The sequence below is a fragment of the Taudactylus pleione genome, unplaced genomic scaffold (genome assembly GCF_031769625.1).
Source record: "Taudactylus pleione unplaced genomic scaffold, aTauple2 ptg000526l, whole genome shotgun sequence".
Classification (NCBI taxonomy): domain Eukaryota; kingdom Metazoa; phylum Chordata; class Amphibia; order Anura; family Myobatrachidae; genus Taudactylus; species Taudactylus pleione.
This window is the reverse complement of record NW_028284928.1, coordinates 39203-65668: the sequence shown is the minus strand read 5'-3', so window position 1 is coordinate 65668 and position 26466 is coordinate 39203. Positions and strand designations below refer to the sequence as shown.

Below are 26466 nucleotides of genomic sequence, written 5' to 3'. Positions count from 1 at the left end.
TTTGTATTGCCCGCACTTGGATGGCATCTAGGGGTCCTACCTTTGCTGAGTGGTGTGGGCTGATGAATGAAGTTGTGGGGCATGAACGATTTCTATATACTAAACGAAATTGTATTCACAAATATGAGGGTATTTGGGGCCCTTGGATTGCTTCTTCCCACTATGTTGCTGGGGGAGGGGGGGGGGGGGGAGAATTCAGACGCTGATGGATTGGCACCCGGCGGGGCGGCACAATGATGATTTGGCATTCTGCATCTGTATTTGTAGTTCTTCTGCTGTTTTCTATGGTTCAGGGGTATTGCGCAGGTATTTTAATTATGATATTATTCTCTTGAGATTATATGATAATGGCTGTATAATGCAAATGTTTTTGGTTTCTTTTCTTTTTAAGGTTTATAGGGGGTGGGGGGATTATGTTTTTGTGTATTGGTACTGTGTTTTGTTATGGAAACAAAATTTTTTTCATAAATATACTCAATTTAAAAAAAAAAAAAAAGTATGGAGAACGACAGGATAGAACTCCTAGTTCTGACACCCTCCTGGTTCAGGCCAGTGCGAGAAGAGAGTGTTACCTTCCACGAAAGGTATTTTAACTCCACCGACTCCAAAGCTTCGAATAGAGGAGACTGTAATCACACCTTGTAGAAAAGTCTGTACCTCCGGCATCAAGGCCAACTTCTTCTGGAAGAAAATAGTCAGTGCTTAAATTTGAGCTTTCTGAGAGCCCAAACACAGACCGGCTGAGAAACCTGCTTGCAGAAAAAGCAGAAATCTGGCTAGGTTGAATTCCGTAGGAGGAGCCCCTCTATGTTTACAACAGGAAAAATAAGCCTTCCAAATATGGTGGTAATGTTTAGAAGTAACTTCCTTTCAAGCTCTAAGCATAGTAGGGATTACCCTGGATGGGATCCCTTTACGTCTTAAGATGGCCCTTTCAACAGCCATGCTGTCAAACATAGCCTCTTTAAGTCTGGATAGACTAAAAGACCCTTTAGACCCTTTTATATTCTCTCAGAGGCAGTGGCCACGGATCGTCGATCAGCAGAAGTTGAAGGCTGGAATACCAAGCCCTGCGAGGCCAATCCGGAGCTACCAATAGAACCTTGGCCTTCTCCCTTTTGATGCGTTGCAGAATCCGAGGGAGAAGAGGAAACAGACAAATTGGAACTGCAACGGTGTTGACAGTGCGTCCACTGCCACCGGGTCTCTCGTCCGAGAGCAGTAGAGAGGAAGTTTTTGTCTGGATGCCATGAGGTCGACCTGTTGAAGACCCCACCGTTGGACCAGCTGTTGAAAAACCTGTGGATGTAGTGCCCATTCCCCTGGATGCACGTCCTGCAGGCTGAGGTAATCTGCCTCCCAATTTTCTACGCCTGGAATAAAGATTGTCCAGGTAAGGAATAATAGTGATCCCGTTTCCAAAAGATACTCCTCATCACAGCCATGACCTTTGTGAATACCCTGGGGGCTGATGATAAGCCGAAGGGTAAGGCCTGAAACTGGAAATGAGTTCCGAACTGCTAATTTCAGAAACGCCTGGTGAGGCGGCCAGACTAGGAATGTGAAGGTAGGCGTCCTTGATATCTAGAGATACCTTGAATTCGCCTTCCTCTAGGCCCACAATCACCGACTGAAGGGACTGCGTCTTGAACACCCTTAGGTAGGGATTGAGATCTTTCAAGTTCAGAATAGGTCTGACCAAACAGTCTGGCTTCAGAACCACGAAGAGACTGCAGTAAAAACCTTGTCCGGTCTGATGTACGGAAACGTGGACGGCGGATAGAAGCTTGTCTATAGCTTGCTGTAAATCAACACTCCTGTCGTTGGAAACTGGCAAACCTGTATTAAAAAACAGAGGTGGAGGTTGAAACTGAAAGTCGAGCTTGTATCCCCGAGTAATGAGATCCTTGACCCAAGAGTCCGTACAAGATTCCATCCATACTTCTCTGAAGTCCCGAAGACGCGCTCCCACTCTCGGGTCCCCCTGGTGAGAGGGAAGCCCGTCATGCACTGTTCTTAGTAGTGGACTTAACCTCATGTTGAGTAGATGTTGTTGCGGCTCTGCTCCTACCTCTGGAACCACGGGAAATTGATGGCCCTCCTCTGAAGCGACCACGTGAACGTCACAGAGTCCGAATGGATGGACACGAGGGTCCCAAGTAAGATCTTTTAGGGGGAGGAGCCGCAGAAGGAAAATAAGTAGATATACCTTCAGTAGCTTGAGAAATCCATTTATCTAGTCTCGCTCCAAATAATACACTTCCAGTGAATGGAAGTGCTTCTACAGCTTTCTTAGATTCTGCATTCGACTGCCATTGTTTAAGCCACAGCGCCCTACGTGCCGAAATCGCCAGAGCTGAAGTTCTGGAGGCGATATTGCAAACGTCTTTGTTCGCTTCTTCAAGGTAAGCTGCAGCTTCACCTATATGTTCTGCCAACCAAATAAAGTCTTCCACCGGCAGCTGATCTCTCATTCCGTCAGCCAATTGTTTTGCCCAAAGCCAATTGTTTTGCCCCAGGAACTGGAAGCAAAGTCTTCTTAGACAGCCACGATACCGATGGATCTACTGAGGGGTAGTCTCATAAGATTTTCTGCTATCTGCCGGAAAAGGATAAAAAGATAATAACCGCCGGGACATCTAAAATTTTTTATCTGGATGTTCCCAAGATGACGTTAGAAGAGAATCCAGCTCTTCCGAGACCGGAAAAGCAATAGCCTGTCTTTGTTTCTTCAGAAAGAAAGACTGTCAAGCAGGACCTGTGTCCTCCTCTTGTATCTATAATACCTGTCAGATTACAGAAATAAGAGCCTCTATCCCCTCGGATCCCGGCTCAGACTCCTCCTGGAGTGCTTCAGGCGAATCTGGAGCATATTCGCCTTCTTCTAAAATTGGCATATGCTCCTCCTCAGAGTCGTCCGATTGGAGGACTAAGGGCAAAAGTCTTCTTTTTGAGACCTGAGGAGAGGATCCACTTGTGGTATGGGAAAGAGTCATGGATTTTGAAATTCCCTCCATGGATCTTGCTTAGGACCTCGCCCATGCTGGTTCCTCTAGAGTCGCTGACCTGGAAGCCTCTCTTTCTTTGCGAGAAGCCTGCAGCTCAGCAGAGAGAGAGGGGACATAATGGATGTAACCTGTGTTCTGACCAAGGTGGTGGTTCTGACATCCCTGCAGATTGTTGCCCAGGATTGCAATTGTCACACAATCGAGAGTTAGATGACTGTACCTGTGTAAACTTATCTGCACACTTTTTGCAGGTAAATAAGTTTTTAGACACCTTAGATCTGCCAGTCATGCTACATACAGACCCCACACAATCAACATAAAAGTGTAGTGTAAAGGTCGATAAGGAAGAAACTGAGATATAGTCAGAAGAGAGCCACAATTGCCCTAATAGCGCTCCTAGCAGTGCCAGAAAATGCCTGGCATATAAGGAAATAACCACTGATAATTAAGTAGCTACTAACCTGCCTTAAATGCTCCCCTGACCAGCCTAAACCCCACTGTGTTACTTACAGTCCAGGTAGATTATCAGTTTCCTGCAGCAGCGTGTAGATAAACAGCAGACGCTGTCCCTCCGGGTAATTGCCGCCAACACACTTCCAGAGAAGTGCTGGGGCTGCTGGAAGGCGCAGGACTCCGGAGCTAAGCTCCACCCCCCTGCTATGGCGCTTCATTAACACTGAGCACGCAATACACTGGGCTGCCCCACTGCGTAAAATACCGCCTATTGAAGTGTTAGCCTGGCTACCCCGCTAATCGGGCAGCCAGGTAGTACTCACGGAGCTGCCCACTGCCGGCAGCGGCATTGACTGATGGGCGTCCGCTGTGCGCGCTGCAAGCAGCGGCATGCGGGACCCCCTGAGTGGAGACGTAGGTCTCTGTAGTCGGGGACCACAGGCGAAGTCAGTGCACTTGCGAGCGGATCCCCACCGGCAGCTCCAGCGACGCAGACAGGCAGTGCAGCTACTGCCCGTCTGTCTTCTTCAATCTTCTGTACTTCAGCGCTTCTAACTAATAACAAACCAGCTCCCCTCGGGCACAAACTAGGACTGGGCTTGGAGGGGGGTATAGAAGGGGAGGAGCTAGTCACACTTCTTAAAATTTAAAGTGCCCGGCTCCACTTAGCACTGTCTATACCCCACTGTCTTGAAGCCTCCAGTGTCCCCTAGTGGATGAAGGAGAAATGATTAGTGCGGTTACTCTGAGGGATGTGAGCCTGACCTGTGTGTGGGGTAAATGATTAGTGCGGATACTCTGAGGGATGTGAGCCTGACCTGTGTGTGGGGTGATTAGTGGGGTTACTCTGAGGGATGAACCTGACCTCTGTGTGGGGTAAATGATTATGTCGCGGATACTCTGAGGGATGTGAGCCTGACCTGTGTGTGGGTAAATGATTAGTGCGGATACTCTGAGGGATGTGAGTCTGACCTGTGTGTGGGGTAAATGATTAGTGCGGTTACTCTGAGGGATGTGAGTCTGACCTCTGTGTGGGGTAAATGATTAGTGCGGTTACTCTGAGGGATGTGAGTCTGACCTCTGTGTGGGGTAAATGATTAGTGCGGTTACTCTGAGGGATGTGAGTCTGACCTGTGTGTGGGGTAAATGATTAGTGCGGATACTCAGAGGGATGTGAGCCTGACCTGTGTGTGGGGTAAATGATTAGTGCGGATACTCTGAGGGATGTGAGCCTGACCTGTGTGTAGGGTAAGTGATTAGTGCGGTTACGCTGAGGGATGTGAGCCTGACCTGTGTGTGGGGTAAATGATTAGTGCGGTTACTCTGAGGGATGTGAGCCTGACCTGTGTGTGGGGTAAATGATTAATGCGGATACTCGGAGGGATGTGATCCTGACCTGTGTGTAGGGTAAGTGATTAGTGCGGTTACTCTGAGGGATGTGAGCCTGACCTCTGTGTGGGGTAAATGATTATGTCGCGGATACTCTGAGGGATGTGAGCCTGACCTGTGTGTAGGGTAAGTGATTAGTGCGGTTACTCTGAGGGATGTGAGCCTGACCTCTATGTGGGGTAAATTATTATGTCGCGGATACTCTGAAGGATGTGAGCCTGACCTGTGTGTAGGGTAAGTGATTAGTGCGGTTACTCTGAGGGATGTGAGCCTGACCTGTGTGTGGGGTAAATGATTAGTGCGGTTACTCTGAGGGATGTGAGCCTGACCTGTGTGTGGGGTAAATGATTAATGCGGATACTGAGGGATGTGAGCCTGACCTGTGTGTAGGGTAAGTGATTAGTGCGGTTAGTCTGGGGGATGTGAGCCTGACCTCTATGTGGGGTAAATTATTATGTCGCGGATACTCTGAGGGATGTGAGCCTGACCTGTGTGTAGGGTAAGTGATTAGTGCTGATACTCTGAAGGATGTGAGCCTGACCTGTGTGTAGGGTAAGTGATTAGTGCGGTTACTCTGAGGGATGTGAGCCTGACCTGTGTGTGTGTGGTAAATGATTAGTGCGGATACTCTGAAGGATGTGAGCCTGTCCTGTGTGTGGGGTAAATGATTAGTGCGGATACTCTGAGGGATGTGAGCCTGACCTGTGTGTGGGGTGATTAGTGGGGTTACTCTGAGGGATGAACCTGACCTCTGTGTGGGGTAAATGATTATGTCGCGGATACTGAGGGATGTGAGCCTGACCTGTGTGTGGGTAAATGATTAGTGCGGATACTCTGAGGGATGTGAGTCTGACCTGTGTGTGGGGTAAATGATTAGTGCGGTTACTCTGAGGGATGTGAGTCTGACCTCTGTGTGGGGTAAATGATTAGTGCGGTTACTCTGAGGGATGTGAGTCTGACCTGTGTGTGGGGTAAATGATTAGTGCGGATACTCAGAGGGATGTGAGCCTGACCTGTGTGTGGGGTAAATGATTAGTGCGGATACTCTGAGGGATGTGAGCCTGACCTGTGTGTAGGGTAAGTGATTAGTGCGGTTACGCTGAGGGATGTGAGCCTGACCTGTGTGTGGGGTAAATGATTAGTGCGGTTACTCTGAGGGATGTGAGCCTGACCTGTGTGTGGGGTAAATGATTAATGCGGATACTCGGAGGGATGTGATCCTGACCTGTGTGTAGGGTAAGTGATTAGTGCGGTTACTCTGAGGGATGTGAGCCTGACCTCTGTGTGGGGTAAATGATTATGTCGCGGATACTCTGAGGGATGTGAGCCTGACCTGTGTGTAGGGTAAGTGATTAGTGCGGTTACTCTGAGGGATGTGAGCCTGACCTCTATGTGGGATAAATTATTATGTCGCGGATACTCTGAAGGATGTGAGCCTGACCTGTGTGTAGGGTAAGTGATTAGTGCGGTTACTCTGAGGGATGTGAGCCTGACCTGTGTGTGGGGTAAATGATTAGTGCGGTTACTCTGAGGGATGTGAGCCTGACCTGTGTGTGGGGTAAATGATTAATGCGGATACTGAGGGATGTGAGCCTGACCTGTGTGTAGGGTAAGTGATTAGTGCGGTTAGTCTGGGGGATGTGAGCCTGACCTCTATGTGGGGTAAATTATTATGTCGCGGATACTCTGAGGGATGTGAGCCTGACCTGTGTGTAGGGTAAGAGATTAGTGCTGATACTCTGAAGGATGTGAGCCTGACCTGTGTGTAGGGTAAGTGATTAGTGCGGTTACTCTGAGGGATGTGAGCCTGACCTGTGTGTGTGTGGTAAATGATTAGTGCGGATACTCTGAAGGATGTGAGCCTGTCCTGTGTGTAGGGTAAGTGATTAGTGCGGTTAGTCTGAGGGATGTGAGCCTGACCTGTATGTGGGGTAAATTATTATGTCGCGGATACTCTGAAGGATGTGAGCCTGACCTGTGTGTAGGGTAAATGATTAGTGCGGTTACTCTGAGGGATGTGAGCCTGACCTGTGTGTAGGGTAAGTGATTAGTGCGGTTACTCTGAGGGATGTGAGCCTGACCTGTGTGTGTGGTAAATGATTAGTGCGGATTCTCTGAGGGATGTGAGCCTGACCTGTGTGTGGGGTAAATGATTAGTGCGGTTACTCTGAGGGATGTGAGCCTGACCTCTGTGTGGGGTAAATGATTAGTGCGGTTACTCTGAGGGATGTGAGCCTGACCTGTGTGTGTGGTAAATGATTAGTGCGGTTACTCTTGAGGGATGTGAGCCTGACCTGTGTGTGGGGTAAATGATTAGTGCGGTTACTCTGAGGGATGTGGTAATACAGTGCCAGTAGCTTTGATGAAGGACCAGTCCTGTCTGGCAGGAGGAGAGGACTCGGTGTATATGGGCAGAGACCTGTTGAAGGATAGAAAATAAAAAGTAATTTTAAATGGAACATATTGTAGATGGGGACAGACTAAGTAGTGGTGTCCCACAGGCATTAGTTTGGGTTGTGTATTAATGGTAATCTAGATGGCCAAGAAAGGTGACCATATGGTCAACACAGTGGCACAGTAGTTAGCATTGCTGTTCCGCAGCATTCAGGACATGAGTTTGAATACTGACATATATGAGTGGAGTTTGTATGTTCTCCATGTGTTTGCTTCTGAATATCCTCCCACATGCTACGAACTAAAAGAAACATTGTGCGTTTATGTGTATATCAGGGGAATTCAATATGGATGCGATAACATCGTTTTTTCGTTAATATCGGAGGTATGACGTAATTATCGCAGTTTTGAAAAGTCTTTGATAAAAAACGGGGATAACTTTTCACCATTGAATAGGTGTCGAAAAAAAGTGCAGAATTGGGGTGGGGTTTAGGGGTGCAGGCTTAAAAAAAATAGCCTGCACCCCTGGGACTGACATTTAAAAAAGAACTGTGTCAAAAAAAGTTTTTTTAAAAAAAATAGGGACACCCCAAAAAATTTATTTAAAAATTGGGGTAAAAAAAAAAAATGGGAAAAAATTGTTTAACATTAAGGAAATAGGTTCAGGGCTATTCTTCAAGTATGTGGCAGATGTTTTCTAGAATAGGCTATTAGCGGCAGGTGTATTCTAGAATAGGCTATTAGCGGCAGGTGTATTCTAGAATAGGCTATTAGCAGCAGGTGTATTCTAGAATAGGCTATTAGCAGCAGGTGTATTCTAGAATAGGCTATTAGCGGCAGGTGTATTATAGAATAGGCTATTAGCAGCAGGTGTATTCTAGAATAGGCTATTAGCGGCAGGTGTATTCTAGAATAGGCTATTAGCAGCAGGTGTATTCTAGAATAGGCTATTAGCGGCAGGTGTATTCTAGAATAGGCTATTAGCAGCAGGTGTATTCTAGAATAGGCTATTAGCGGCAGGTGTATTATAGAATAGGCTATTAGCGGCAGGTGTATTCTAGAATCGGCTATTAGCGGCAGGTGTATTTTAGAATAGGCTATTAGCGGCAGGTGTATTCTAGAATAGGCTATTAGTGGCAGGTGGATTCTAGAATAGATTATTAGCGGCAGGTGTATTCTAGAATAGGCTATTAGCGGCAGGTGTATTCTAGAATAGGCTATTAGCGGCAGGTGTTTTCTAGAATAGGCTATTAGCGACAGGTGTATTCTAGAATAGGCTATTAGCGGCAGGTGTATTCTAGAATAGGCTATTAGCGGCAGGTGTATTCTAGAATAGGCTATTAGCGGCAGGTGTATTCTAGAATAGGCTATTAGCGGCAGGTGTATTCTAGAATAGGCTATTAGCGGCAGGTGTTTTCTAGAATAGGCTATTAGCGGCAGGTGTATTCTAGAATAGGCTATTAGCGGCAGGTGTATTCTAGAATAGGCTATTAGCGGCAGGTGTATTCTAGAATAGGCTATTAGCGGCAGGTGTATTCTAGAATAGGCTATTAGCGGCAGGTGTATTCTAGAATAGGCTATTAGCGGCAGGTGTTTTCTAGAATAGGCTATTAGCGGCAGGTGTATTCTAGAATAGGCTATTAGCGGCAGGTGTATTCTAGAATAGGCTATTAGCGGCAGGTGTATTCTAGAATAGGCTATTAGCGGCAGATGTATTCTAGAATAGGCTATTAGCTGCAGGTGTATTAAGGAATAGGCTATTAGCGGCAGGAGTATTCTAGAATAGGCTATTAGCGGCAGGTGTATTCTAGAATAGGCTATTAGCAGCAGGTGTATTCTAGAATAGGCTATTAGCGGCAGGTGTATTCTAGAATAGGCTATTAGCTGCAGGTGTATTAAGGAATAGGCTATTAGCGGCAGGAGTATTCTAGAATAGGCTATTAGCTGCAGGTGTATTCTAGAATAGATTATTAGCGGCAGGTGTATTCTAGAATAGGCTATTAGCAGCAGGTGTATTCTAGAATAGGCTATTAGCGGCAGGTGTATTCTAGAATAGGCTATTAGCGGCAGGAGTATTCTAGAATAGGCTATTAGCTGCAGGTGTATTCTAGAATAGGCTATTAGCGGCAGGAGTATTCTAGAATAGGCTATTAGCTGCAGGTGTATTCTAGAATAGGCTATTAGCGGCAGGTGTATTCTAGAATAGGCTATTAGCTGCAGGTGGATTCTAGAATAGATTATTAGCGGCAGGTGTGTCCATAGTGATCCCCCATGTTTTTACAACTTTAGGGGGGATCTTACAATTTTTTTAAGGAAAAATTCGTAATTTTACGGAAATCCAACTTCGGAGTTTCCCGTTTTCGTTAATTTTATATTGAATACGGGTATAAGCGGGAGCGCGCCCGATACTTTAACGCAGGTAAAAACTCCGATATGAAACGTTAACTTCGACAGTGAAGTTAACGTTTCATATTGAATACCCCTCTATGTGCGTTTGTGTGTGTTTATGTGTGTGTGTTTGTGTGTGCGTGCGTTTATGTGTGTGTGCGTTTATGTGTGTGTTTATGTGTGTATTTATATGTGTGTTTGTGTGCGTGCATTTATGTGTGCGTGCGTTTATGTGTGTTTATATGTGCGTATGTTTATGTGTGCGTGCGTTTATGTGTGTGTTTATATGTGCGTTTGTGTGTATTTATATGTGTGTGTGCGTTTATGTGTGCGTGCGTTTATGTGTGCGTGCGTTTATGTGTGCATTTATATGTGTGTGTATTTATATGTGTGTGTGTTTATGTGTGTATTTGTGTGTGTTTGTGTGTGTATTTATATGTGTGTGTTTATGTGTGCGTGCGTTTATGTGTGTTTATATGTGCGTATGTTTATGTGTGCGTGCGTTTATGTGTGTGTTTATATGTGTGTGTTTGTGTGTGTATTTATATGTGTGTGTGTTTATGTGTGCGTGCGTTTATGTGTGCGTGCGTTTATGTGTGTGTTTATATGTGCGTATGTTTATGTGTGCGTGCGTTTATGTGTGTGTTTATATGTGCGTGTGTTTATGTGTGCGTGCGTTTATGTGTGTGTTTATATGTGCGTGTGTTTATGTGTGCGTGTATTTATATGTGTGTGTTTATGTGTGTATTTATATGTGTGTGTGTTTATGTGTGTAGGGAATTTAGACTATAAGCTGCATTGTGACTGATGGAAACGCAGATCATGCTGCCGATATATAAACTACAACAATGATGTGATTGGAGCCAGGAGACGGAATGCAGATAATAACCCAACACAAAGAGTTTTCCAATGGACGTCACACAGACCATACAGAGGACTAACGAGTCTGCACACTGGGGGAAGTCGCTTTTACTTCTTCTGCATCAACACAATGAGAATTCAAGAAAAGCTGAAGTTGATGGTTATGAATTATACATAAATTCTGAACGTTACTACTATATGTATTATATACTAGCCACCAGAAACTGGGACCTGGATTGCAAATTTGCTCTTTATTATCCACCAGAGAACAGCAGCTGCACTGTGCACTAGCCACCAGAGAACAGCAGCTGCATTGTCCCCTAGCCACCAGAGAACAGCAGCTGCATTGTCCCCTAGCCACCAGAGAACAGCAGCTGCAGTGTGCACTAGCCACCAGAGAACAGCAGCTGCACTGTGCACTAGCCCCCAGAGAACAGCAGCTGCAGTGTGCACTAGCCCCCAGAGAACAGCAGCTGCACTGTGCACTAGCGACCAGAGAACAGCAGCTGCATTGTCCCCTAGCCACCAGAGAACAGCAGCTGCACTGTGCACTAGCCACCAGAGAACAGCAGCTGCACTGTACACTAGCCACCAGAGAACAGCAGCTGCACTGTGCACTAGCCCCAGGAGAACAGCAGCTGCAGTGTGCACTAGCCACCAGAGAACAGCAGCTGCAGTGTGCACTAGCCACCAGAGAACAGCAGCTGCATTGTCCCCTAGCCACCAGAGAACAGCAGCTGCACTGTGCACTAGCCACCAGAGAACAGCAGCTGCACTGTGCACTAGCCCCAGGAGAACAGCAGCTGCAGTGTGCACTAGCCACCAGAGAACAGCAGCTGCACTGTGCACTAGCCCCAGGAGAACAGCAGCTGCAGTGTGCACTAGCCACCAGAGAACAGCAGCTGCAGTGTGCACTAGCCACCAGAGAACAGCAGCTGCATTGTCCCCTAGCCACCAGAGAACAGCAGCTGCAGTGTGCACTAGCCACCAGAGAACAGCAGCTGCAGTGTGCACTAGCCACCAGAGAACAGCAGCTGCAGTGTGCACTAGCCACCAGGGAACAGCAGCTGCATTGTCCCCTAGCCACCAGAGAACAGCAGCTGCAGTGTGCACTAGCCACCAGGGAACAGCAGCTGCATTGTCCCCTAGCCACCAGAGAACAGCAGCTGCAGTGTGCACTAGCCACCAGAGAACAGCAGCTGCATTGTCCACTAGCCACCAGAGAACAGCAGCTGCACTGTGCACTAGCCACCAGAGAACAGCAGCTGCATTGTCCCCTAGCCACCAGAGAACAGCAGCTGCGCTGTGCACTAGCCACCAGAGAACAGCAGCTGCACTGTGCACTAGCCACCAGAGAACAACAGCTGCACTGTGCACTAGCCACCAGAAAACAGCAGCTGCAGTGTGCACTAGCCACCAGAGAACAGCAGCTGCATTGTCCCCTAGCCACCAAAGAACAGCAGCTGCATTGTCCCCTAGCCACCAGAGAACAGCAACTGCACTGTGCACTAGCCACCAGAGAACAGCAGCTGCACTGTGCACTAGCCACCAGAGAACAACAGCTGCAGTGTGCACTAGCCACCAGAGAACAACAGTTGCACTGTGCACTAGCCACCAGAGAACAGCAGCTGCAGTGTGCACTAGCCACCAGAGAACAGCAGCTGCAGTGTGCACTAGCCACCAGAGAACAGCAGCTGCAGTGTGCACTAGCCACCAGAGAACAGCAGCTGCATTGTCCACTAGCCACCAGAGAACAGCAGCTGCACTGTACACTAGCCACCAGAGAACAGCAGCTGCACTGTGCACTAGCCCCAGGAGAACAGCAGCTGCAGTGTGCACTAGCCACCAGAGAACAGCAGCTGCAGTGTGCACTAGCCACCAGAGAACAGCAGCTGCATTGTCCCCTAGCCACCAGAGAACAGCAGCTGCACTGTGCACTAGCCACCAGAGAACAGCAGCTGCACTGTGCACTAGCCCCAGGAGAACAGCAGCTGCAGTGTGCACTAGCCACCAGAGAACAGCAGCTGCACTGTGCACTAGCCCCAGGAGAACAGCAGCTGCAGTGTGCACTAGCCACCAGAGAACAGCAGCTGCAGTGTGCACTAGCCACCAGAGAACAGCAGCTGCATTGTCCCCTAGCCACCAGAGAACAGCAGCTGCAGTGTGCACTAGCCACCAGAGAACAGCAGCTGCAGTGTGCACTAGCCACCAGAGAACAGCAGCTGCATTGTCCCCTAGCCACCAGAGAACAGCAGCTGCAGTGTGCACTAGCCACCAGAGAACAGCAGCTGCAGTGTGCACTAGCCACCAGAGAACAGCAGCTGCAGTGTGCACTAGCCACCAGGGAACAGCAGCTGCATTGTCCCCTAGCCACCAGAGAACAGCAGCTGCAGTGTGCACTAGCCACCAGGGAACAGCAGCTGCATTGTCCCCTAGCCACCAGAGAACAGCAGCTGCAGTGTGCACTAGCCACCAGAGAACAGCAGCTGCATTGTCCACTAGCCACCAGAGAACAGCAGCTGCACTGTGCACTAGCCACCAGAGAACAGCAGCTGCAGTGTGCACTAGCCCCCAGAGAACAGCAGCTGCAGTGTGCACTAGCCACCAGAGAACAGCAGCTGCACTGTGCACTAGCCACCAGAGAACAGCAGCTGCACTGTCCCCTAGCCACCAAAGAACAGCAGCTGCATTGTCCCCTAGCCACCAGAGAACAGCAGCTGCGCTGTGCACTAGCCACCAGAGAACAGCAGCTGCACTGTGCACTAGCCACCAGAGAACAACAGCTGCACTGTGCACTAGCCACCAGAAAACAGCAGCTGCAGTGTGCACTAGCCACCAGAGAACAGCAGCTGCATTGTCCCCTAGCCACCAAAGAACAGCAGCTGCATTGTCCCCTAGCCACCAGAGAACAGCAACTGCACTGTGCACTAGCCACCAGAGAACAGCAGCTGCACTGTGCACTAGCCACCAGAGAACAACAGCTGCAGTGTGCACTAGCCACCAGAGAACAACAGTTGCACTGTGCACTAGCCACCAGAGAACAGCAGCTGCAGTGTGCACTAGCCACCAGAGAACAGCAGCTGCACTGTGCACTAGCCACCAGAGAACAGCAGCTGCATTGTCCCCTAGCCACCAGAGAACAGCAGCTGCACTGTGCACTAGCCACCAGAGAACAGCAGCTGCAGTGTGCACTAGCCACCAGAGAACAGCAGCTGCAGTGTGCACTAGCCACCAGAGAACAGCAGCTGCACTGTGCACTAGCCACCAGAGAACAGCAGCTGCACTGTGCACTAGCCACCAGAGAACAGCAGCAGCACTGTGCACTAGCCACCAGAGAACAGCAGCTGCACTGTGCACTAGCCACCAGAGAACAGCAGCTGCAGTGTGCACTAGCCACCAGAGAACAGCAGCTGCAGTGTGCACTAGCCACCAGAGAACAGCAGCTGCAGTGTGCACTAGCCACCAGAGAACAGCAGCTGCAGTGTGCTCTAGCCACCAGAGAATGAAGGCTGTATTGTACAATAAACCTTAGTGTAAGCCTTGTGATATACCATGTGGGGTCACTATGTTGGCATAATGTATGGGGGGCAATTATACTGTGGGATGTGGGTCTGAGAATGAAACATCAGAGTTTGCTCAGAGTAGGACCAGTAATAAGGGAATCAGTACAAGGATGTTCATGGTTAATGTCTAGTTCTGCCCCAAGTCTGCCAGCTTATTACAGTGAGGGGTGAGGAGCATTATACTGCACATTACATACACTGTGGCACCTCCCCCTGTACCCCCGGGTGGCATGATAACGATCACAGTGCACTCAGGGCAGACAGGCAGCCACCTGGAAGGCCCCGTCCGCTGTGTGCTGGGCGCTATGTTCCTGCAGCTGCCCCAGCTCCTGGAACCTCTCCCCGCACCACAAACACTTGTACTGCTGCTCTCGGCTGTGGACACTTTGGTGTTTGTTCAGGTGTTCTCGCTGCTTAAAGCTTTTGTCACATGACAGGCACTTGTAGGGCTTCTCGCCCGTGTGCACCCGTCGGTGTCTCTGAAGGTCCGATGCATATTTGAAACGTTTCTCACAGTCCGGGCACTTGAGGGGTTTGTCCCTGGCTGGGTCACAGCGATGCTGTACGAACTCCGAAGAGGAAAAGAAGCGTCGTTCGCACGCCGTACATCGCAGCGGCTTCTCGGAGCAGTGTGCGGCCTGGTGTTTCTGGAGGGCAGAGGAACGCTTGTACGTCTTGTGACACACGCTGCACTGGAAGGGACGCTCTGCGCTGTTCTGTCCACACTTGTGCCGCAGCAACTCCTGCGACTGGTTGAAGCCCCGCTGGCAAGCATTGCATTTAAATACGCTCTCCGCCCCATGCGGATTGTACACCAGGCCCTTCTCGCACAGAGTGCAGTTGTTGGGGTCGTCCGTTTTGTGCGTGCGCCGGTGTCTCATGAGCGCGTACTGCTGCTTGAAGCTCATCTGACACAGGTCGCAGTGGAAGGGGCGCTCCTCGCTGTGCGTCCGCTCGTGCTGTCTGAGATCAGACGGGCGGCGAAAAGTCTTCTGACAGGCGCTGCAGCGGAAGGGTCGCTCTCCCGCCGGCGTGCACGGGTGCTGCAGTAACTGGGAGGATTCCTTGAATCGCAGCTGGCATGTCTGGCACTGGAAGAGCTGCTCGCCGGCGTGGGCGTACATGTGCCGCAGGAGGTGGGAACGATGCTTAAAGCTCTTCTCACACACCGTGCACTTGTAGGGGCGCTCGGAGCTGTGTGTGCGCTTGTGGTGTACGAGGTGCGAGGACTGGCTGAAGCTCTTGTCGCACAGCGTGCACTTGTACGGCTTCTCCCCGGTGTGAACGCGCTCGTGACGAGATAATTCTGACAGGTGTTTGAATGGTTTGTGGCACAGGGTGCAGCTGAAGGGTCTGTCCTGCGAATCGTGCGCTGACTGGACAGGGGCAGGTAGGGGAGGGGGCGCGGTGGGCAAACAGGCCCGGTCTGCATCAGGAGGTTTATACGTTTTCTCACAGATAGTGCATTTTAGGGAGCTCTCGTTGTGGGCGTTGTGGTGCTGGGCAAGGGAGGTCAGGAGAGAAAAGCCCATTTTGCAGACACCACAAACAAAAGGTTTTTGCTCCACTTGTGCGCACTGGTGCTCCAGCAGCTCGGTCGCCTGGTGAAAGATCTTCAGACACTGGGTGCATTGGAAGGAGCGGTCCTGATTCACGGAGGGCATGCACTGGTGATCCTGCGGGTTGGTCAGGTGAGAGAGGTCATGCCCACACAAGCCACATTTGTGCAGAGGCTCGCCGGGTGGTAAGGGAGGGTGCTGTACCCCAAGATCCGGTTGCAGCAGAATTCCGTAGACGGCACAGCCCAACGGGTTGTCGGCAGAGCCTGGGTTTGGGTGCTCCCCGAGGGCAATGGGATGCTGAGGTGCCTGCTGCTGGGAGGGCTGTAACGAGGGAGGGGGGGCCTGTGCGGGGGGCCAGCCCTCTGACATGCTGGGGCAAAGGAAACCGAAGGCCCCAGGGGTTCTGGTGTCTCAATGTCCGATCCAGGAGGACAGTGATTCGGGGGCTAAGACCCTGCACAGAAAGTCACTGCATCACCCACAGGATACCTGGGAAGAGAGAGAGTGTAAGTGGCTTCATCAGGGCGCAATTATATATTATACACATTATATACAGTATATAGCATACATTGTGTGACACGGTACCCCGCGCTGAGACCACGATTATACTAACATCCGTGTGACATATTATACACATTATATACAGTATATAGCATACACTCAGGGACACGGTACCCCGCACTGAGACCACGATTATACTAACATCCGTGTGACCAGTAATGTATACGGGGCAGAGATAAGCCTGTTATCAGGAGCCATCTACACACGGTGACATAAACCTCTATATTCCTAATTACAGATTCATATATGGAAATTACGCCGATTAATTCCGATCACTTTTTTGTTGGAATCGGCAATTGGTGAACCCCAAACATTGCCGGTATTTTTACACCATCATCTGCAAAATGGGCAATTGCTCCAATTCATTGCTGATATGGCCCCTTAACATGTTGGAGTTCACCGACCAATTGGGACTATACTTTGCTAGAGTACGTTAACGATAAGCCGAATTTGCAGACTAGTAAAATGACGACTCTCGTGATTGGCAGATCTGTTACCAAAAATACACTATTCTGAGTTATTCCCAGATTTCACCAATCAACAATCCACCAATGTGTACCCATATATCGTAATAAGGTGACACCTATATCCCCTCATAGCTACAGCCAGGCTAAGCCAGACCTGTGCCGGGACCGGTGATACCGGTGACCCCTGTACTAAGGTGACTGCTGAATAAGACACATATATCGCCTCATAGCTACAGTCAGACTAAGCCAGACATGTGCCGGGACCGGTGATACCTGTACTAAGGTGACTGCTGAATAAGACACATATATCCCCTCATAGCTACAGCCAGACTAAGCAAGACCTGTGCCGGGACCGGTGATACCTGTACTAAGGTGACTGCTGAATAAGACATATATCCCCTCATAGCTACAGCCAGACTAAGCCAGACCTGTGCCGGGACAGGTGATACCGGTGACACCTGTACTAAGGTGACTGCTGAATAAGACACATATATCCCCTCATAGCTACAGCCAGACTAAGCCAGACCTGTGCCGGGACCGGTGATACCTGTACTAAGGTGACTGCTGAATAAGACATATATATCCCCTCATAGCTACAGCCACACTAAGCCAGACCTGTGCCGGGACCGGTGATACCTGTACTAAGGTGACTGCTGAATAAGACACATATATCCCCTCATACCTACAGCCAGACTAAGCCAGACCTGTGCCGGGACCGGTGATACCGGTGACCCCTGTACTAAGGGGACTGCTGAATAAGATACATATATTCCCCTCATAGCTACAGCCAGACTAAGCAAGACCTGTGCCGGGACCGGTGATACCGGTGACACCTGTACTAAGGTGACTGCTGAATAAGACACATATATCCCCTCATAGCTACAGCCAGGCTAAGCCAGACCTGTGCCGGGACCGGTGATACCTGTACTAAGGTGACTGCTGAATAAGACACATATATCCCCTCATAGCTACAGCCAGACTAAGCCAGATCTGTGCCGGGACTGGTGATACCGGTGACCCCTGTACTAAGGTGACTGCTGAATAAGACACATATATCCACTCATAGCTACAGCCAGACTAAGCCAGACCTGTGCCGGGACCGGTGATACCGGTGACACCTGTACTAAGGTGACTGCTGAATAAGACACATATATCCCCTCATAGCTACAGCCAGACTAAGCCAGACCTGTGCCGGGACCGGTGATACCGGTGACACCTGTACTAAGGTGACTGCTGAATAAGACACATATATCCACTCATAGCTACAGCCAGACTAAGCCAGATCTGTGCCGGGACCTGTGATACCTGTACTAAGGTGACTATTGAATAAGACATATATATCCCCTCATAGCTACAGCCAGACCTGTGCCGGGACCGGTGATACCTGTACTAAGGTGACTGCTGAATAAGACACATATATCCCCTCATAGCTTCAGCCAGACTAAGCCAGACCTGTGCCGGGACCGGTGTTACCGGTGACCCCTGTAATAAGGTGACTGCTGAATAAAACACATATATCCCCTCATAGCTACAGCCAGACTAAAGCCAGACCTGTGCCGGGACCTGTGATACCGGTGACACCTGTACTAAGGTGACTGCTGAATAAGACACATATATCCCCTCATAGCTACAGCCAGACTAAGCCAGACCTGTGCCGGTAATGGTGATACCAGTGACACATGTACTAAGGTGACTGCTGAATAAGACACATATATCCCCTCATACCTACAGCCAGACTAAGCCAGACCTGTGCCGGGACCTGTGATACCGGTGACACCTGTACTAAGGTGACTGCTGAATAAGACACATATATCCCCTCATAGCTTCAGCCAGACTAAGCCAGACCTGTGCCGGGACCTGTGACACCTGTACTAAGGTGACTGCTGAATAAGACACATATATCCCCTCATAGCTACAGCCAGACTAAGCCAGATCTGTGCCGGGACCGGTGATACCTGTACTAAGGTGACTGCTGAATAAGACACATATATCCCCTCATAGCTACAGCCAGACTAAGCCAGATCTGTGCCGGGACCGGTGATACCGGTGACACCTGTACTAAGGTGACTGCTGAATAAGACACATATATCCCCTCATAGCTACAGCCAGACTAAGCCAGACCTGTGCCGGGACCGGTGATACCTGTACTAAGGTGACTGCTGAATAAGACACATATATCCCCTCATAGCTACAGCCAGACTAAGCCAGACCTGTGCCGGGACTGGTGATACCGGTGACACCTGTACTAAGGTGACTGCTGAATAAGACACATATATCCCCTCATAGCTACAGCCAGACTAAGCCAGACCTGTGCCGGAACCGGTGATACCGGTGACCCCTGTACTAAGGTGACTGCTGAATAAGACACATATATCCCCTCTTAGCAACAGCCAGACTAAGCCAGACCTGTGCCGGGACCGGTGATACCTGTACTAAGGGGACTGCTGAATAAGACACATATATCCCCTCATAGCTACAGCCAGACTAAGCCAGACCTGTGCCGGGACCGGTGATACCTGTACTAAGGTGACTGCTGAATAAGACACATATCTCCTCATAGCTACAGCCAGACTAAGCCAGATCTGTGCCGGGACCGGTGATACCTGTACTAAGGTGACTGCTGAATAAGACACATATATCCCCTCATAGCTACAGCCAGACTAAGCCAGATCTGTGCCGGGACCGGTGATACCGGTGACACCTGTACTAAGGTGACTGCTGAATAAGACACATATATCCCCTCATAGCTACAGCCAGACTAAGCCAGATCTGTGACGGGACCGGTGATACCGGTGACCCCTGTACTAAGGTGACTGCTGAATCAGACACATATATCCCCTCATAGCTACAGCCAGACTAAGCCAGACCTGTGCCGGAACCGGTGATACCGGTGACCCCTGTACTAAGGTGACTGCTGAATACGACACATATATCCCCTCATAGCTACAGCCAGACTAAGCCAGACCTGTGCCGGGACCGGTGATACCTGTACTAAGGGGACTGTTGAATAAGACACATATATCCCCTCATAGCTACAGCCAGACTAAGCCAGACCTGTGCCGGGACCGGTGATACCTGTACTAAGGTGACTGCTGAATAAGACACATATATCCACTCATAGCTACAGCCAGACTAAGCCAGACCTGAGCCGGGACCTGAGATACCGGTGACCCCTGTACTAAGGTGACTGCTGAATAAGACACATATATCCACTCATAGCTACAGCCAGACTAAGCCAGACCTGTGCCGGGACCGGTGATACCGATGACCCCTGTACTAAGGTGACTGCTGAATAAGACACATATATCCCCTCATAGCTACAGCCAGACTAAGCCAGATCTGTGCCGGGACCGGTGATACCTGTACTAAGGTGACTGCTGAATAAGACATATATCCCCTCATAGCTACAGCCAGAATAAGCCAGACCTGTGCCGGGACCGGTGATACCTGTACTAAGGTGACTGCAGAATAAGACACATATATCCCCTCATAGCTACAGCCAGACTAAGCCAGATCTGTGCCAGGACCTGTGATACCGGTGATACCTGTACTAAGGTGACTGCTGAATAAGACACATATATCCCCTCATAGCTACAGCCACACTAAGCCAGACCTGTGCCGGGACCGGTGATACCGGTGACACCTGTACTAAGGTGACTGCTGAATAAGACACATATATCCCCTCATAGCTACAGCCAGACTAAGCCAGACCTGTGCAGGGACCGGTGATACCGGTGACACCTGTAATAAGGTGACTGCTGAATAAGACACATATATCCCCTCATAGCTACAGCCAGACTAAGCCAGACCTGTGCCGGGACCTGTGACACCTGTACTAAGATGACTGCTGAATAAGACACATATATCTCCTCATAGCTACAGCCAGACTAAGCCAGATCTGTGCCGGGACCGGTGATACCGGTGACACCTGTACTAAGGTGACTGCTGAATAAGACACATATATCCCCTCATAGCTTCAGCCAGACTAAGCCAGACCTGTGCCGGGACCTGTGATACCGGTGACACCTGTAATAAGGTGACTGCTGAATAAGACACATATATCCCCTCATAGCTACAGCCAGACTAAGCCAGATCTGTGCCGGGACCTGTGATACCGGTGACACCTGTACTAAGGTGACTGCTGAATAAGACACATATATCCCCTCATAGCTACAGCCAGATCTGTGCCGGGACCGCTGATACCGGTGACACCTGTACTAAGGTGACTGCTGAGTAAGACACATATATCCCCTCATAGCTACAGCCAGACTAAGCCAGACCTGTGCCGAGACCGGAGACACCTGTACTAAGGTGACTGCTGAATAAGACACATATATCCCCTCATAGCTACAGCCAGACTAAGCCAGACCTGTGCCGGGACCGGTGATACCGGTGATACCTGTACTAAGGTGACTGCTGAATAAGACACATATATCCCCTCATAGATACAGCCAGACTAAGCCAGACCTGTGCCGGGACCGGTGATACCGGTGACACATGTACTAAGGTGACTGCTAAATAAGACACATATCTCCTCATAGCTACAGCCAGACTAAGCAAGACCTGTGCCAAGACCGGTGATACCTGTACTAAGGTGACTGCTGAATAAGACACATATATGCCCTCATAGCTACAGCCAGACTAAGCCAGACCTGTGATACCGGTGACACCTGTACTAAGGTGACTGTTGAATAAGACACATATATCCCCTCATAGCTACAGCCAGACTAAGCAAGACCTGTGCCGGGACCGGTGATACTGGTGACACCTGTACTAAGGTGACTGCTGAATAAGACACATATATCCCCTCATAGCTACAGCCAGACTAAGCCAGACCTGTGCCGGGACCGGTGATACCGGTGACCCCTGTACTAAGGGGACTGCTGAATAAGACACATATATCCCCTCATAGCTACAGCCAGACTAAGCCAGATCTGTGCCGGGACCGGTGATACCGGTGACACCTGTACTAAGGTGACTGCTAAATAAGACACATATATCCCCTCATAGCTATAAACGGACTAAACCAGATCTGTGCCGGGACCGGTGGCACCGGCACTAAGGGGACTGCTGAATAAGACACATATATCTCATCATAGCTACAGCCAGACTAAGCCAGACCTGTGCCGGGACCGATGATACCGGTGATACCTGTACTAAGGTGACTGCTGAATAAGACACATATATCCCCACAAAGCTACAGTCAGACTAAGCCTGACCTGTGCAGGGATGGTGTTACCGGTGACACCTGTACTAAGGTGACTGCTGAATAAGACACATATATCCCCTCATAGCTACAGCCAGACTAAGCCAGACCTGTGCCGAGACTGGTGATACCGGTGACACCTGTACTAAGGTGACTGCTGAATAAGACACATATATCCCCTCATAGCTACAGCCAGACTAAGCCAGACCTGTGCCGGGACCGGTGATACCGGTGACACCTGTACTAAGGTGACTGCTGAATAAGACACATATATCCACTCATAGCTACAGCCAGACTAAGCCAGATCTGTGCCGGGACCTGTGAAACCTGTACTAAGGTGACTATTGAATAAGACACATATATCCCCTCATAGCTACAGCCAGACCTGTGCCGGGACCGGTGATACCGGTGATACCTGTACTAAGGTGACTGCTGAATAAGACACATATATCCCCTCATAGCTTCAGCCAGACTAAGCCAGACCTGTGCCGGGACCGGTGTTACCGGTGACCCCTGTAATAAGGTGACTGCTGAATAAAACACATATATCCCCTCATAGCTACAGCCAGACTAAAGCCAGACCTGTGCCGGGACCTGTGATACCGGTGACACCTGTACTAAGGTGACTGCTGAATAAGACACATATATCCCCTCATAGCTACAGCCAGACTAAGCCAGACCTGTGCCGGGACTGGTGATACCAGTGACACATGTACTAAGGTGACTGCTGAATAAGACACATATATCCCCTCATACCTACAGCCAGACTAAGCCAGACCTGTGCCGGGACCTGTGATACCGGTGACACATGTACTAAGGTGACTGCTGAATAAGACACATATATCCCCTCATAGCTTCAGCCAGACTAAGCCAGACCTGTGCCGGGACCTGTGACACCTGTACTAAGGTGACTGCTGAATAAGACACATATATCCCCTCATAGCTACAGCCAGACTAAGCCAGATCTGTGCCGGGACCGGTGATACCTGTACTAAGGTGACTGCTGAATAAGACACATATATCCCCTCATAGCTACAGCCAGACTAAGCCAGATCTGTGCCGGGACCGGTGATACCGGTGACACCTGTACTAAGGTGACTGCTGAATAAGACACATATATCCCCTCATAGCTACAGCCAGACTAAGCCAGACCTGTGCCGGGACCGGTGATACCTGTACTAAGGTGACTGCTGAATAAGACACATATATCCCCTCATAGCTACAGCCAGACTAAACCAGACCTGTGCCGGGACTGGTGATACCGGTGACACCTGTACTAAGGTGACTGCTGAATAAGACACATATATCCCCTCATAGCTACAGCCAGACTAAGCCAGACCTGTGCCGGAACCGGTGATACCGGTGACCCCTGTACTAAGGTGACTGCTGAATAAGACACATATATCCCCTCTTAGCAACAGCCAGACTAAGCCAGACCTGTGCCGGGACCGGTGATACCTGTACTAAGGGGACTGCTGAATAAGACACATATATCCCCTCATAGCTACAGCCAGACTAAGCCAGACCTGTGCCGGGACCGGTGATACCTGTACTAAGGTGACTGCTGAATAAGACACATATCTCCTCATAGCTACAGCCAGACTAAGCCAGATCTGTGCCGGGACCGGTGATACCTGTACTAAGGTGACTGCTGAATAAGACACATATATCCCCTCATAGCTACAGCCAGACTAAGCCAGATCTGTGCCGGGACCGGTGATACCGGTGACACCTGTACTAAGGTGACTGCTGAATAAGACACATATATCCCCTCATAGCTACAGCCAGACTAAGCCAGATCTGTGACGGGACCGGTGATACCGGTGACCCCTGTACTAAGGTGACTGCTGAATAAGACACATATATCCCCTCATAGCTACAGCCAGACTAAGCCAGACCTGTGCCGGGACTGGTGATACCGGTGACACCTGTACTAAGGTGACTGCTGAATCAGACACATATATCCCCTCATAGCTACAGCCAGACTAAGCCAGACCTGTGCCGGAACCGGTGATACCGGTGACCCCTGTACTAAGGTGACTGCTGAATACGACACATATATCCCCTCATAGCTACAGCCAGACTAAGCCAGACCTGTGCCGGGACCGGTGATACCTGTACTAAGGGGACTGTTGAATAAGACACATATATCCCCTCATAGCTACAGCCAGACTAAGCCAGACCTGTGCCGGGACCGGTGATACCTGTACTAAGGTGACTGCTGAATAAGACACATATATCCACTCATAGCTACAGCCAGACTAAGCCAGACCTGAGCCGGGACCTGAGATACCGGTGACCCCTGTACTAAGGTGACTGCTGAATAAGACACATATATCCACTCATAGCTACAGCCAGACTAAGCCAGACCTGTGCCGGGACCGGTGATACCGATGACCCCTGTACTAAGGTGACTGCTGAATAAGACACATATATCCCCTCATAGCTACAGCCAGACTAAGCCAGATCTGTGCCGGGACCGGTGATACCTGTACTAAGGTGACTGCTGAATAAGACATATATCCCCTCATAGCTACAGCCAGAATAAGCCAGACCTGTGCCGGGACCGGTGATACCGGTGACACCTGTACTAAGGTGACTGCAGAATAAGACACATATATCCCCTCATAGCTACAGCCAGACTAAGCCAGATCTGTGCCAGGACCTGTGATACCGGTGATACCTGTACTAAGGTGACTGCTGAATAAGACACATATATGCCCTCATAGCTACAGCCAGACTAAGCCAGACCTGTGATACCGGTGACACCTGTACTAAGGTGACTGTTGAATAAGACACATATATCCCCTCATAGCTACAGCCAGACTAAGCCAGACCTGTGCCGGGACCGGTGATACTGGTGACACCTGTACTAAGGTGACTGCTGAATAAGACACATATATCCCCTCATAGCTACAGCCAGACTAAGCCAGACCTGTGCCGGGACCGGTGATACCGGTGACCCCTGTACTAAGGGGACTGCTGAATAAGACACATATATCCCCTCATAGCTACAGCCAGACTAAGCCAGATCTGTGCCGGGACCGGTGATACCGGTGACACCTGTACTAAGGTGACTGCTAAATAAGACACATATATCCCCTCATAGCTATAAACGGACTAAACCAGATCTGTGCCGGGACCGGTGGCACCGGCACTAAGGGGACTGCTGAATAAGACACATATATCTCATCATAGCTACAGCCAGACTAAGCCAGACCTGTGCCGGGACCGATGATACCGGTGATACCTGTACTAAGGTGACTGCTGAATAAGACACATATATCCCCACAAAGCTACAGTCAGACTAAGCCTGACCTGTGCAGGGATGGTGTTACCGGTGACACCTGTACTAAGGTGACTGCTGAATAAGACACATATATCCCCTCATAGCTACAGCCAGACTAAGCCAGACCTGTGCCGAGACTGGTGATACCGGTGACACCTGTACTAAGGTGACTGCTGAATAAGACACATATATCCCCTCATAGCTACAGCCAGACTAAGCCAGACCTGTGCCGGGACCGGTGATACCGGTGACCCCTGTACTAAGGTGACTGCTGAATAAGACACATATATCCCCTCATAGCTACAGCCAGACTAAGCCAGACCTGTGCAGGGACCGGTGATACCGGTGACCCCTGTACTAAGGTGACTGCTGAATAAGACACATATATCCCCTCATAGCTACAGCCAGACTAAGCCAGACCTGTGCCGGGACCTGTGATACCAGTGACACCTGTACTAATGTGACTGCTGAATAAGACACATATATCCCCTCATAGCTACAGCCAGACTAAGCCAGACCTGTGCCGGGACCGGTGATACCGGTGACACCTGTACTAAGGTGACTGCTGAATAAGAGACATATATCCCCTCATAGCTACAGCCAGACTAAGCCAGACCTGTGCCGGGACCGGTGATACCGGTGACACCTGTACTAAGGGGACTGCTGAATAAGACACATATATCCCCTCATACCTACAGCCAGACTAAGCCAGACCTGTGCCGGGACCGGTGATACCGGTGACACCTGTACTAAGGGGACTGCTGAATAAGACACATATATCCCCTCATAGCTACAGCCAGACCTGTGCCGGGACCGGTGAAACCGGTGACCCCTGTACTAAGGGGACTGCTGAATAAGACACATATATCCCCTCATAGCTACAGCCAGACTAAGCCAGACCTGTGCCGGGACCGGTGATACCTGTACTAAGGTGACTGCTGAATAAGACACATATATCCACTCATAGCTACAGCCAGACTAAGCCAGACCTGAGCCGGGACCTGTGATACCGGTGACCCCTGTACTAAGGTGACTGCTGAATAAGACACATATATCCACTCATAGCTACAGCCAGACTAAGCCAGACCTGTGCCGGGACCGGTGATACCGATGACCCCTGTACTAAGGTGACTGCTGAATAAGACACATATATCCCCTCATAGCTACAGCCAGACCTGTGCCGGGACCGGTGATACCGGTGACCCCTGTACTAAGGGGACTGCTGAATAAGACACATATATCCCCTCATAGCTACAGCCAGACTAAGCCAGATCTGTGCCGGGACCGGTGATACCTGTACTAAGGTGACTGCTGAATAAGACATA

General features: G+C 49.8%; 1 protein-coding gene across 1 annotated transcript in view; it reads right to left on the bottom strand.

The window, feature by feature from the left end:
- Positions 1 to 13810: 13810 nt before the first annotated feature.
- The window catches only part of ZNF319 (zinc finger protein 319), a 36792-nt gene continuing 24136 nt past the window's right edge, over positions 13811 to 26466 (bottom strand). The window contains exon 2 of the mRNA XM_088450811.1: positions 13811 to 16107. Coding sequence (XP_088306937.1) covers positions 14308 to 15987 — 1680 coding nt within the window. The 5' untranslated portion in view covers positions 15988 to 16107 and the 3' untranslated portion in view covers positions 13811 to 14307. The remainder of the gene's footprint in view (positions 16108 to 26466) is intronic.